The 14,947-nt window shown below is 50.6% G+C and overlaps 1 protein-coding gene across 1 annotated transcript in view; it reads right to left on the minus strand.

The window, feature by feature from the left end:
- Positions 1-14,947, minus strand: part of MERTK (MER proto-oncogene, tyrosine kinase) — a 117,079-nt gene that overhangs the window by 89,460 nt on the left and 12,672 nt on the right. Inside the window, exon 2 of the mRNA XM_062209848.1 lies at positions 7,520-7,937. Within this exon, the coding sequence (XP_062065832.1) occupies positions 7,520-7,937 (418 nt within the window). The remainder of the gene's footprint in view (positions 1-7,519; positions 7,938-14,947) is intronic.

Raw genomic sequence — 14,947 nt, forward strand, 5'->3', positions numbered from 1 at the left:
TAATTCAAGAAGACGTCCCAAACTGAGCCAGATGCCCGGTGGGGAGCAGAGGGGGAGAATCTGGGGCTTCCCTGAAAATGTTTAGACTTTGAGGTAAGGCGGGGATTCCAATGGCTTCTGGTGAGCAAAAAAGCAGACCCTTTACCGGGAATCAGGTCAGCATCACCCTCCCCAGGAGCTCAGAGAGAACTGTCAGTGGCTTCACTCACTCCAAGAAACTCCTCCTCTCCGAATTCTCCATCCAGCCAAACTACCTCCGGCCAGGGGGTGCATTTTCAGACATTCACAGCCCGGGAGGTTGGTGGAGAATCAGCTTCATGCCAGTATAAGGGAGGCCTGGGCTCTGGGAAACAGAAGCCAAGACTTAGCCAGGCTCCAGACCGGAAGCCCCAGAAGAGAGGGATTTGGGACAGGCATGTCTCAGAGGGAAAAAAATGTGATGATTTTGGGGCCGGCGTCATGGCGCACTAGGTTAATCCTCCGCCTGGGTGCTGGTTCTAGTCCCGGTTGCTCCTCTTCCAGTCCAGCTCTCTGTTGTGGCCCGGGAAGGCAGTGGAGGATGGCCCAGGTGCTTGGGCCCCTGCACCTGCATGGGAGACCAGGAGGAAGCACCTGGCTCCTGGCTTCGGATCGGCGCAGCGCCAGCCATAGCGGCCATTTGGGGGGTGAACCAACGGAAGGAAGACCTTTCTCTCTGTCTCTCTCTCTCATTGTGTAACTCTGCCTGTCAAAAAAAAAATGTTAATATTTTTTTGGACAGGCAGAGTTATATATATATATATATATATATATATATATATAGGAAAACTCTGCAAACTAACAACCAAGGAAAGTATTACATTCAGGGGCCTCAAAAAGTAAAATATAATTACAGTATGGTACATGATTCAGCTGAAAACAGAATTTCTACTGCCACAAAAAATGCGAACCCGGGGTACTGAAGTGACCGCAGCAGTGAGTAACACACGCCCTGCTGCATTGACACACATGCCGGGGACTGGCACACACGCACCGACATTCATAGGGCTGTACGTGGACAGAACAATACAGAAGAGAGGGGCAACCTCAGTTCCCCGGAAGGGAGAGGGCTAGAGCTGGAGTGGAGGAGAGAAATCTTTAAACAGCTGAAATATTGACCACGTGTATGCACTACCTTTTTTTTTTTGAAAAACGGTCTAAAACTCATCAGACTTTGGTCAGACACAAACATCTGAAGCAGGGAGAATGAAAGAAACGAGAGACTCAGACACGGTGTCTAGACAGGAACCACCTGGCCACGGCGGCAGGGCGGCCGGCAGCTGCAAGAGCCCATCACACCAGGGCAGCCTGGGCTGTGCTGGCCTAAGAACGCTCCTTCCACAAAGACTCAGCGACTCTCTGCCCCTCCACCCTGCCACAACAGGGCTGGCCTGCAGTCTCACCCTAGTGTCTTCCCAAAAAGAAATGCAACAAAGCGGTAAATTGCAGGGCGCTGGGAGAGGGAGGAAAGGGGAGTTAGTGTTTGGGAGCACAAAGCTCCAAAGCGAGAAGATGGAGAAGTGTGGACAGCAGGGATGAATGTGCTTAAAGCCACTGAACCAGACGAGCAAAAAGGGTTAAAACGGTGAATTTTATGTCTTGCACCTTTTACAATAAAAAAAATTTTTTTTAAAGAATTTAAAAGAAATTCAAAGACCCATGGATGGTTTCCTGTCTCACCAACCACAGATTAAATGGTGTTGAGAGGACGTAATGGATAACTCAGCGCGAGGCAGTCGGAGGCGAGAGGAAATCTCGCAAAGACAAAGCAGCTCTGTGAACGTCGGGCATCTGTGGTTAATAATAAGTTTTCCAGTTGATGGGTTAGCTAAAGAAATGAAGTTCTTATTTCCTGGGTGTTCTGCGGATGGCTCACGGAGGATTCTACTTTTCCAGCAGGATAAGGAACCGCCCGCAGGCCTTGGTCAGACCCACGGGAGGCAGAGTGTGGGTAAGGAGTTCAGCACGGAGAACCAGCAGCAGCCTCAAAAATTCATGGTGCGTGGAGACAGGGGGCCCTGATGGGTGCAGGATTTTAGGGGGCCCAAACTGCCCACTGAACAGCTTCACCAAGGAAAAGTGCTGAAGAGGTCAAATCCTTCCAGTGTTCTCCACTGGGAGTGACGCCAGAAGCTTAGGAGCACTGGGAGTCCTGAGGCTAAACAGAAAACACACAACAACTCCTTTCCTTTACCACAACCCTCCCAGTAAGGAAATGCGCCAGCTCACAGGGGCACCCAGCTTTGTTCTCGCTTGAGTCGGCCTCCCTGGCCTCCTAGTCCATGGCTACCTTCTTTCTGGAATGCTCTACCTGAGCAGCAAGCATTTCCCCCTAAGCGGGAAGGCTTTCTACATGCTATCCCAGACACTTGAGCTTTAATTCTATTCCAGTTACAGCCTCCTCTAGAGACGCAAGGGAAAGGTCTTGGCCAAGCAGTGTCCTAGGGCCTGGACAAACGGACGTACCGGAGGCACAGCCGGACACTGGATGTAGTCGGAGCACCAGCGGAGGCTCAGCGCAGTGACTCAAGTCTCACCGAGGTCGGTAAATGCTCTTGAGGGGTGCGGGCTGAGTCCTCACCAACCAGAACTAGGCCAGAAGGGCAGAGAGTGGTGCAAACTTTCTGCATAAATCATCAAGCCACACGGCAGGTATTTGGTGCCGTGGTTAAGGTACTGCTTGGAACACTTGTGTCCCATGTCGAAGTGCCTAGGTTTGAGGCCCAGCTCCACTCCTAATTCTAGTTTCCTGCTAATGCACTCCCTGGGAAGCACCTGGGGATGCGTCAAATACTTGGGTCCCTGTCACCCATGTGAGAGATCTGGCTTGTGTTCCTGGTCCCTGACTTTAGCTGGGCCCACCCAAGACTCCTGCAGGCACTGGGGAGTGAACCAGTAGATGGGAGCTCTCTCTTTCTATTTGTCTCTCTCTGCTTCTCAAATTAAAAATAAATAAATTAATAAAATAAGATCAATTTTATTCCAAGAATAGTAAATTTATATATGCTTAGAAAAGTTTACTTGGGGTTATGGGATTATAGTCTTTTTTTTTTTAAACAAATTTTATTTATCTATTTGAGAGACAGAGTTACAGACAGAGAGAAAGGTCTTCCATCCTCTGGTTCACTCCCCAAATGGCCGCAAAGGCCAGAGCTTGGTCAATCAGAAGTCAGGAGCCAGGGGCTTCTTCTGGGTCTCCCATGCAGGTGCAGGGGCCTGGGCACTTGGGCCATCCTCCACTGCTTTCCTAGGCCAGGACTTGAACCGGCGCCTATATGGGATGCTAGCACTGCAGGTGGAGACTTAGCCCACTAGGCCACAGTGCCGGGCCCAAGTCCATTGTTTTCTTCTTTGTACTTGTTTGGTATTTTCCAAGCTTTGAAAAAATATATATATATATATTTGACTAATAAAAATTTTAAGTGCACACAGGAGTTAAGACAAAGTAGTTTCTAAAATCTTTCAGCAGGGGCAGAGTTGTGGCACAAAAAGTTAGGCTGCTGCCTGCGAGGCAGGCATCCCACATGGGCCCTGGTTCAAGTCCTGGCTGCTCCACTTCTGATCCAGTTCCCTGTTAATGCACCTGGGAAAGTAGTGGGGGATGACCCAAGTGCTTGGGCCTCTGCTACCCATGTGGAAGACCTAGATGAAGCTCCTGCCTCCTGGCTTCAGCCCAGCCCTGGTTGTTGTGGCCATTTGGGGAGTGAACCAGTGGATGAAGATCTCTGTCTGTCTCTCCTTCTTTCTCTGCCACTCTTTCAAATAAATAAACTGATTATCTTTAAAAAAAAAATCTTTCAGAAACATCCTCATGCATGAAACCAAATCGTTAATCTTCTCAGTGGGAAGCGCCTGGGAGCTCCTATCATTTCCATTTTCTTATCCCCTCCTCTCACCTCCAGGGCCAATTAACTGTTTGGCTGCAAAATGCAGTCATTCCAGAGTGGCAGCAATGTACTTCCCCTAGTCCTGGTGCCAGGAACTCCTCCCCTAAATTGACACTTCATGGCCAAATCTCAAAGCTGAAGGACATGCCGCCTCAACACACTGACACCACCTTATCACTTCTGCACTTGACCTTGGATTCTGCCCTTCCCCTGCATTCTGTCCACAACCACAGGCACGAGCACAGGGACCAGGTCAGGGGCAGCACCCAGTCATTCCACCTGGGCATCCAGCAACTTTCCTGAGCAAGGCTCGCCGTTTTCTTCACCAGTATATAAGTGTCTACGTGCTGTGATTTAAAAAACAATCCCTGTTCCTGTATAGAATGATGTCACCCATGAACGTTAAAGCTCTCCTTACTGTAAATTACTTTACAATTCCTTTCTTCCTTTGAAAGGGATAGAGCAACAGGACTGCACAGGGCCACAGAGAAAGAGGTCGTTAGAGGCAATGGAAGGACTCTGGTGCACGAAACATGCACATGTCCTCAACCACGCCTGCAACTGGGCCCACAGAACAGATGCATGACCAGCTCTTGTTTTATTGTATTTTATTTACATATTTTATAAACATATTTTAGTTCTTCACATTTATTTATTTGAAAGGCAGAATGACAGAGAGAGAGAGAATCTTCCATACAGTGGTTCGCTCCTCAAATACCTGCAACAGTTGGGGCTGGGCCAGGCCAAAGCCAGAAACCAAGAACTCTTTCTGGGTCTTCCACATGGGTGGCAGGGACCCAAGTACTTGGGCCATCATCTGCTGCCTTCCAAGCGCATTAGCCGGGAGCTGGATGATAAGTGGAGCAGCCAGGACTCAAACCAGCAGTCCAATTTGCCATGTTGGGTTGTGGAACCTCTAGCAAATGGGGCCTGGTGGGACGTCCTTAGGGGCCTCCCTGGTGCTGTGCCCTTGGAAGGGACAGCTGGGCCCCAGCCTCTCTCTGGCTTCCTGTTTGGAGCATGATCTCTTCCCAGCATGAGATAATGCATCGCCAGAGCTGAGCCCATGTCAGTGCCAAGTTTTGAACCTCCAAAACTCTGAGCGAAATATGCCACTTCTCTTTATATAATTTAGCTTGCCTTTGATATATCATTACATTTAGTTAAAAAAAATAAACTAAGATGGTTATCCACTGATCAAGCCCACAACTTGGGGGAAAAAAATGCAAAACAGTCCATCTTGTGGAAATGTGGACATGCTAAACTTTGCCCAGAGTTGTTAGGCAGGTGCTCACTGCACGGTGGTTTTTGAAAAGGAAACATAAAATGATTCACCAAAGGACATGACCCAGTATGGGACTATGCCAAGTGTCAGGTCAGAGAAAGTGAAAACAGGACAGATCAAAGAGGACTCCCTCCGGAGCAGAGGAACCAGAGAGAGAAAGGTTCTCGCTTCGACTCTCAAGGCTCTGACCTCATTTTGAGCTTCGAATGACCACAGGCTAACCCAGTCCTCAAACTGTGCAGGCAAACAAGTCTTGACACCAGAAACAACACAGCAACTGTCCTAGCTCAGAGGATAGAGTAGAGAATACAGAGGGCTATAAGGGGAGAAGCAGCACCAGAGACAGGAGGGCTTCGCCCTGGGAGCTCAGAGTACCCCAGACACAGGTCCCGGCTTGGCTGGTCCCTGTCACTCCCTAACTCATACAGTTTGCTCTTGCAATTTCCCACCTGTCCCCACCCCAACATGCATGAGGCCTATGTCAGGATGCATCGAGTGCAGGCCAGTGAAGCAAATGAGAGGGATGGGGGTTGCACTGCTTTTTTTTTTTTCCAACCTTGATGCAAATGTTTAAAAATTATTATTAACATAAAGAGAACAGATTCCATATATCTCACAGGTACAAGTCTAAAAAGATAACCATGCTTCTCTCCCTCCCTCTCTTCTTCCCTCAACCCCCCTCTTTCCTTCTTTCTTTTTTTTTATTTTAATTTTTGCAAAAACATAATTTTGATCCACTCCATAGGGGCTGCACTGTTTTAAAAGCCACACACCCACCAAGTGGCTTTGATGTCTCCTCACAACCCTTCAGAGACACTGCTGCTACTCACTGGTAGAAATTCTGGGTCCAGCTGTACTTGATGTGACAAATGGCTCATGTAGGGTATAGCTCCCAGCCCCAGATATCTGTTAGCCAACAGTTCCAGTGGAGCCAACCTCAACTTAGTTTTTTAATTTATTTACTTATTTTATTTTATTTACTTGAAAGGCAGGCAGAAAGACAGACAGATCTCACATCTGCTGGTTCACTTCTCATATGCCAGCAACAACTAGGGATGGGTCAGGCCAAAGCCAGGAGCCAGGGATTCCAAATGGGTCTCCCTTATGGGTATGGGGACCCAAGTACTTGAGAAATGGATCATCTGCTGCCTCCCAGGTGCATGAGAAGGAAGCTAGAATTGGGAGTGGAGTCAGAACTTGAACCCAGACACTTCAATATAGGATACAAGTATCTTAGTCTGAAGGCCAAATGCCTGCCACGTTTAGTGTATGGTTTTAGAATTCACTGTCTTGGGGTGGGCATTTGGTGCAAGTTAAGACACCATTAGCACACCAAAGTGGAGTGCCTGGATTCCAGTCCGGCTCCGCTTCTGATCCCAGCTTCCTGCTGCTGTGCACTCTGGGAGGCAGCAGGTGATGGCCCAAGCAGTGCCACTCAAGTGGGAGACCCAGAGATGGAGTTCGCAGTTCATGGCTTTGGCCTGGCCTAGCACCGGCTGTTCTGCGCATTTGGGGAGTGAACCAGAGAGGATGGCAGATCTCACTGTCTGTCTCCGTCTTTCCAAATAAATAAATAAATAATAAAATTAAAGGAAAAAAAAAAAAGAGTTCAACAATTCAGACTGTCAGCTATTCATCTACCCTCTAAAGCAGAGATGAGGAGCGCCTGGCTCCCGGGCCATGTAAGACCTGCAGTATCATCAGGTCTGGCCCTCCCACGGCATCCACAGGCAGGATTCGAAATGTAATGCATCCAAAGCAGGCTAAGTTCTAAGTTGATAATTTTGTGTGGCCCACAAATGGTATTATAAATATGCACATGGGGACCGGCACTGTGGCATAGTAGGTGAAGCCTCCAACTGAGCCGCCAGCATTCCACATGGGCGCCAGCTCGCATCCCAGCTGCTCCTCTTCTGATCCAGCTCCCTGCTAATGGCCTGGGGAAGCAGACGATGGTCCAAGTGTTTGGGCCCCTGCACCCGTGTGGGAGACCCAGAAGAAGCTCCTGGCTCCTGGCTTTAGATTGGCCCAGATCCGGCTATTGTGGCCATCTGGGGAGTGCACCAGCAGATGGAAGACCTTTCTCTCTGTCTCTCCCTCTGTCTGCAACTCTGCCTCTCAAATAAATAAATACATCTTTAAAAAATAATAATAATAAATATGCACATGATCCTTGGTAGAAAAACGATCCCCTACTCCGGCTCAAAAGGGACCGGCAGGTTGCTTAAAAAGAAAAGTAAAGGCTGTTTTATTTATTTATTTTTTGGAGGCTTCTGAGGCAGCATCGGCACAGCGACATTAAAAAGAAAAGCAGGAAGCACACACATACCTGAAGGAAGCGATCACCGCCGTGACTTCATCATCTGGGTAAAACTGTGTAATCGCGTGATGTGCCCCAAGCAGTTCCTTCCCATCTTTCCACCAAGAAATAACGGCGACGTCTTGGTAGACGTTAGGTATACTGATCGAGCAATTAAATTTCACGTCTTTATGTTCGGAAAGTATTATGTGTCCGATCGTGTGATTGAAAGCAAGAGGTGGTAGCTTGGACCCGGCAGGGGTCACCTGGGGAAGGGCTGTGTCTCCTGGGTGGGGTCGTCCAGGCTGGGCAGGTGAAAACATCAACACAGGCTGGTAGCCACTGGTGTGAGCGAAAGACGGTGGGGCGTGGTCAGCTTGCTGGCCTCCCGGAGCGGCTCCTGACAGCTGCAGGTAGGGGTCGGCTTCTTCTCTTGCCTCGGCAACAGCTGCGGGACAGAACAGCCGATGTTTAGCTACTTGGATAAGGGAGAAGAGTTTTCCCAGTAGGTTCTCGACTTCCTTGGCCGCACAATGAGTGAGAACCGATGACCCTCAGTGTCCTCAGAGAAGAGGAGCAGAAGGGCCAACGCTGTGGCACAGCAGGTTAAGCCACTGTCTGCTGTGCTGGCATCCCACGTGGGCACCAGTTCAAGTCCCAGCTGTTCCACTTCCGATCCAGCTCGCTGATAATGCACCTGGGAAAGCAGCCAAGGATGGCCCGATTGCTTGGGCCCCTGCACCCATGTGGAAGACCCAGAGGGAGTTCTTGGCTCCTAGCTTCAGCCTGGCCCAGCCCTGATCATTGTAGTAGCCATCTGGGGAGTGAACCAGCAGATGGAAGACCTCTCTCCTCCCCCTCTCGCTGTAACTCTGATTTTCACATAAATAAATAAATAAATAAATCTTAAAAAAAAAAAAAAAAAAAAAAAAAAGAGGAGCTGACACAGACTTCAGGCACCAGTCTCAATTCCAAGTTCAGTCACTTGTTTACTTGTCTCTTTTTTTTTTAAGATTTTTTTTTATTTTAGTTTATTTAGTCAGCACACATATGGGATGTCAGCGCTGCAGGCGGCAGCTTAACCCACTACACTGTGTCAGCTCCTCACCTGTGTCTTTATAAAAAGTGCCTAAATCTAGGGGCTGGTGCTGTGGTATAGTAGGTTAAACCTCCGCCTGTGGCACCGGCATCCCAAATTCAAGTCTGCCTCTTAAATAAATAAATAAATAAACCTTTTTAAAAAAAAATAGAAATCTCCTTCATCAAAAATAATTTTTCCCCAAAGATGACTCATTCCAAGATCTTTATACCCAACTCTAACAGTAGGGTTCAATCATTTTCCCACAGTGCTAAGTCACACACTGTGCTGCCAATTTGGTCAATGATCTTGAAAAGGCTGCTACTGGTCCCAAGAGACCACTTTCCCATTTTTTTGTCCAACAACCAAAGCATGTGACAGAGTGACTCAGAGCTTCCAGCCAATGTCTGCCTGCAGGAATGACCCGGGACGTGTTTTTGTTCATCGGGCGTACAAGCCTTTCTAAACCTATTGGCTCACGATAGTGGTACTTCCAACATGTCTGATGGCATTCGGGAGCATGCATGCTTGGCTAGTTATCAAGTCAAGCAAATTGGCTTCAATGGAGAAGGCAGGCGGGTAAGAGAGACGTAGGCCCCACATTTTACATTGTGGGATAGTAACTTGGGGTATACAGAGGAGCCCTATCCCTGCTCAGGATGGCACACCTTCCTGGACTCGTGTGTTTGTGTGTGTGTGTGTGCAGGCAGCAGCAGGGTCTCTGTGTAGGACTGTGCTAAATTTAGCAAATAACCCAGGATGCCAAGTTAAACTTGAATTTCAGACAACCAACCATTTTTAGTAAGAGCATTCAGCCACGTCCTTAATTGGCAAATCAGAGGTACAACGAGGTTTGAGGACGGAAGGTGGGAACCTGGGACTTTTTCCTCTGGTGTCTTCCCTGATAAGTGACCCTGGACTGTACCTATCTCTCCACCGAGGCCTGGCTCAGGGGGAGCCCTCCCCACACAGTGCTCTCCCCTTTCCAGAGCTGCTCTGTCCAAGCCCTCTTTCTGTTGGGAGTGCTGGAAGTCTAACTCTGCGGGCGGCTGCCCTGGCACTTGTTGTGTTTAGGTTGTGCCTCCCTGGGGAACAGGATGAACACCAGGTGGAGGACAAGAGATTTCACTGTAAGAATCCAAGACGGGCTCCTTGCTCTTCCTTAGCCTGAGTTCTCCATGGGCGTGGGCGAGCAGGGTCCTCTGTGTGTTTTGGAGATGGCTATCTGAGTCAGCCATGGTGTGGGCTGGCCTTGAGCCCCATCCTCTGGGGAGATGAGTGTGCTGTGATGGGAGCACTCACTTATTCCAGCGAGTGGAGGTCACGGGTCTCCCCAGAGGGGTCCCTTCCTCACCTGTCACCCCAGGCATGTCAGGCCAGCCTCATTCCCAAGTGTGGTCCTCTACTCTTTGGAGGGGTAGAGGGGACTCTGGGTCCCACTCAGCTATCCCCTTCCTCTGGTTTGGGGGTAGGTGCAACAATTGAGGGGTTCTCTGCAACAATGATTCTCTGGCTGTTCTTCTCACGCCTCAGAACTCCCTCAAGGGGCTCGACTTCCTCTCATCGCCTTTGAAGCCTTCACATCTACCTTTGCCTCTTACATGGGCAAACTCACCTGTCGTTCTACATACACAGAGCTCCGAGGACTGAGAAGCCAGGGGTTTTGTCCCAATAACTTTTTAAAAAAAGATTTATTTATTTATTTGAAAGGCAGAGCTACAGAGAGGCAGAGGCAGAGCTAGAGAGAGAGAGAGAGAGAGAGAGAGAGAGAGTCTTCTATCTACTGGTTCACTAACCAAATGGCCGAAAAGGCAAGGGCTGGGGCCAGTCTGAAGCCAGGAGTCAGAAGCTCCATCCAGGTCTCCTACACGGGTGCAGGGGCCCAAGCATTTGGGCCATGTTCCTCTGCTTTCCCAGGCACATTAGCAGGGACCTGGACTGGAAGTGGAGCAGCCCATCTGGGATGCCAGTGTCAAAGGCAGAAGCTTAACCTGCTATGCCAGAATGCTGGCCCCAAATTCAGTTTCTTAAAGTCAGCGGGATTTTGTCTCCATCATCTCCTGCCAGGGACAGGCTCATGGGACAGGAACAGCTTATTCATCTGATCAGTAAGTTGGTTGGGTTTACTGGCATTGTTCCATGTAGGCTTGCGTTGTTTTTTTTTTTTTTTTTTTTTTTTGACAGGCAGAGTTAGACAGTGAGAGAGAGAGAGAGAGAGAGAGAGAGAAAGGTCTTCCCTCTGTTGGTTCACCCCCCCAAGTGGCGGCGCGCTGTGGCCGGCAAGCTGCGCTGATCCAAAGCCAGGAGCCAGCTGCTTCCTCCTGATCTCCCATGTGGGTGCAGGGCCCAAGCACTTGGGCCATCCTCCACTGCCTTCCTGGGCTACAGCAGAGAGCTGGGCTGGAAGAGGAGCAACCGGGACAGAACCGGTGCTCCAACTGGGACCAGAACCCAGGGTGCCAGCGCCACAGGCAGAGGATTAGCCTAGTGAGCCACAGCGTTGGCCAAATATTTTTTCTTTTTAAAAAAATTTTATTTCATCTATTTGAGAGTAAGAGACAAGGAAGGACGGAGGAGACGGAGAGAGAGAGAGAGAGAGAGAGAGAGAGAGAGAGAGAGAATATCCCATTGGCTGGTTCATTTTCCAAATGTCTGGGCCTGGCCCAGGACAAACCCGGAGACAGGAACTCCATCCAGGTCTCCCTGCTTGAGTCACCCCTGTTGCCTGCCAGGGTACACATTAGCAGGAAGCTGCAATTGGGACAAAGCCAGAACCTGAACCCAGGCAATCCGGTATGGATGCAGGTGTGCAAACCTGGGGTTAATCTCTACGCCAAATACCCACCCCTGCCTTTTTGGGGGACGAATCTGTAGCTTCCTGGAAGGCTGGAGGTGGCATCCTCTGAACCCTGCCTGACCCACAGCATGGAGGTGACCTGTAGTGGCCGTCTACAGAATACTTGGGTGTGACGCTCTCAGGCCTCTGAGGTTGAGCAGGGCAGAGAGCTGGTCCAGGCCAGGACACCTCCCGGACCACGCATAGCTGTCGTGGCTCAGACATTTAGGAACTCTGTAAACAGTCTCCTAAACTGAGGACTGGTCAACTAGGGAATGCTAGTGAAGAACCTATTTTCTGTGTAACCGACTAGTACATCAGACCCTTAAATCCATGAACGATTGTTGAGTGTTTCCGGACACCGGATGTGACGGCAGGGGCTTGGCGGGTAGTGCTGCCCAGTGGTTAGCCAGCAATGTGCACCCAGTCCCCCACTGCCTAAGGCATGACTTCAGCAAAGCTCTTTTTTTTTTTTTTTTTGACAGGCAGAGTAGACAGTGAGAGAGAGAGACAGAGAGAAAGGTCTTCCTTTTTGCCGTTGGTTCACCCTCCAATGGCCGCCGCGGCTAGCGCATCTCGCTGATCCGAAGCCAGGAGCCAGGTGCTTCTCCTGGTCTCCCATGTGGGTGCAGGGCCCAAGCACTTGAGCCATCCTCCACTGCCTTCCCGGGCCACAGCAGAGAGCTGGCCTGGAAGAGGGGCAACCAGGATAGAATCCGGCTCCCCAACTGGGACTAGAACTCGGTGTGCCGGCGCTGCAGGCGGAGGATTAGCCTGTTAAGCCACGGCGCCGGCCTCAGCAAAGCTCTTTATGCTCTCTGAACCCTAGCGAAGATAGCAGGAGCTTGGTGGTAGCAGGTGATGGGAATGAGTCCACTGGGCCCCTGGCTGACTGGTGCCATGGCTATCAGCCGGCGTTTGAACTTTGGCCTGCTGGCCACCTGGAGCTGGACTTTCTGAGGCCAGGTTTGGGCCTGGGGGGAATGAGGGTGAGGCTAATTAGTAACGTCTACTGGGGCAATGCCTGAGGACGGCATACTAGTGCAATGTCTCGCCAGCCATGTGTGAGGAGGGAAAACAGACTTCTGGCTTGTGATGAGAAAGGACACTCTGCCCGAAGGAATCTAGGGCTGGCCTCCCAGCCTTTCCCAACTAGCCTAAGCACCTTCTGATTTCCTTGAAGCCTGGTGACCACAGTCCAAGGTAGAAGGAAGCAGCAATGATGACAACTGCAGGTTCCAGGCTGGTGGGTGGCAGCGGGCAGCCCTAGAGTCCCTCCAAGCTCTGCAGAGTGGTGGGAGCTGGTAGGTGAACACTGCTCAGTAGACGGTACCCTTGGGGTTATGCACTGTCTGCCTGCTCTCCACCCCAGCTACCCAGGAAGTGAGGGACAGCCCCTGGCCGGGGTGGTGGAGTCCAGCAGGCCTGAATCACCAGCCTGGAGCTCCTCCATCCCTGTTCTGCTCTTTCCAGTGTTCTCGGGAGAGTTCTCTAAGTTCAGCCTCAAAAATCAGGAGGCCCAGAGGAGGCTGCGAGAGTGCAAATTTATCCTGGACTCCTTGGAGTTCTTTGCTTCCCATTGTATGGAGTGCTTCGGGGTATACGTGGGCAACCTGACTTTACCTCCGTGTACTTTACCTCCACGCCACGTGCTGAGGTTTCCTCTCTGGCCTCTCTGCCTATGGGCAGATTTGCTGTCCAGCAACCCCCTTCAGACATGGAGGAGAAAGCCTTCTTCTGGGGGTGAATGTGCTCTTAACAGAAAGGCTTTTTGCGGGGCCGGCTCTGTGACGTACCGGGTAAAGCCGCCGCCTGCAGCACCGGCATCCCATATGGGCACCGGTTTGAGTCCTGGCTGCTCCAGTTCCAATCCAGCTCTCTGCTGTAGCCTAGGAAAGCAGTAGAAGATGGCCCAAGTGCTTGGGCCCCTGCTCCCACATGGGAGACCTGGAGGAAGCTCCTGGCTCCTGGCTTCGGATCGGCGCAGCTCTGGTCGTTGGGGCCAATTGCGGAGTGAACCAGCAGATGGAAGACCTCTCTCTCTGTGTGTGTGTGTGTGTGCGCCTCTCCTTTTCTCTGTATAACTCCGACTTTCAAATAAATAAATAAATCTTAAAAAAAGGAAAAGAAAGGCTTTCGCATCTGGAATCCAGTTGTTGCCTGAACCCCATCCCCCTCACCCTGCCCAGCAGAAAGGTCCAGATGGTGCCAGCCGCATTCCTTGTGCACCCCTCACCCCCGCCCAGGTCGATATTTGAACTGTGTCCTGGGTCACTTCACCCCAGCCCCCACAACTAGGCCAAACCCCAAACAAACAGAAATTTCCGACCCTTATGCTTTGAGGCAAACACAAAAGAGTCCTGACTGATGGAATGATAGCAACACTCAATGAGTGGAAAAATATAACCTTTAACCAGAAGTCACTCAGCCTGATTGATGGCTCCCAAACTGTACATGGTAATCATTAACTCTGCTTGGGGGAAATGCCTTTGGACCTCTTGGAGAAAAGTAGAGGAAAAAAAGAGCAGAACCTACTGCCCTTGAGTCAGCCCTCAGGGAGAAGAGGCCTGGGGCCCGAGGGAAGGGAAGGGGAGGTGAGGCCCCAAATGCCCCTGGAGGTCACAGCTGCATGCAACAGGAGGAGCAAAGGGAGGTGCTGCACAGTCCAAGGCCGTATAGTGGAACACGTATCACTGCGCTGGCTGCATCAGACTGTGTACATGGGCCATAGCACCATACAGTCACCAATCAAACAACAAAAAAGTGGGGGACACCCTTTTGCACCTGAATTTCAAACAAACTACAACTAGGCAAGACGGAAAACCAGCTGGAGCCAGAGCTCCCCCTGGGCTTCACTGTTGCCCCCGCTACGGCTCTGCTCCCTTACAGCAGGATGAAGAATGGATCTGAGATGGACAGGCAAACACAGACGCCGGCGCACCAGGCCAGCTGTCCAACCCAGGGAGCCCGGGCTCACAGGGAGCGAAGGGGCTCAGACCTCCGAGCTAAAACACAAGGAGCTGATCAAGGTGACCCCCCAAAAAAGAGCAAATGTGCTTCTCCCTTAGCCTTCCGCAGCAACTTCAGCAGTGGAATCCCCAAAGACCCCAAGGGTTTTAGACAGCCCCTCAAGATCCCCTGCAGTTTGTCCCTTACTTTGTGACATGGGCATTTGCCTTCTTTCATTTGTAAAGAGGCTTCCCAAGCAACATGTGTGCTTTGCAAGGGGACGGGAGGCATCTAGAGAAGAGCATTCCTGAAGCTGACTGTGACTCTTCACCAGCCCCTTCCAGCTCTCCCGCCATGCTGTCAACCCCAGCAGAACACCAGAATCTCCCAGGAATGGTTTTTAAGCTTTTGATGCTCAGCTGCCACCCAGAGTTTGAATGTGTCAGCCTGGGGTTCAGGTTAGATATCAGGATTTTTAAAAATCTCCTCTGGGGGCTGGCGCTGTGGTGTAGCGGGTAAAACTGCCACCTGCAGTGCCGGCTTCCCATGTGGATGCTGGTTCGGGTCCTGGTTGCTCCTCTTCTGATCCAGCTCT

This window comes from Lepus europaeus, chromosome 13 (genome assembly GCF_033115175.1).
Source record: "Lepus europaeus isolate LE1 chromosome 13, mLepTim1.pri, whole genome shotgun sequence".
Lineage (NCBI taxonomy): Eukaryota > Metazoa > Chordata > Mammalia > Lagomorpha > Leporidae > Lepus > Lepus europaeus.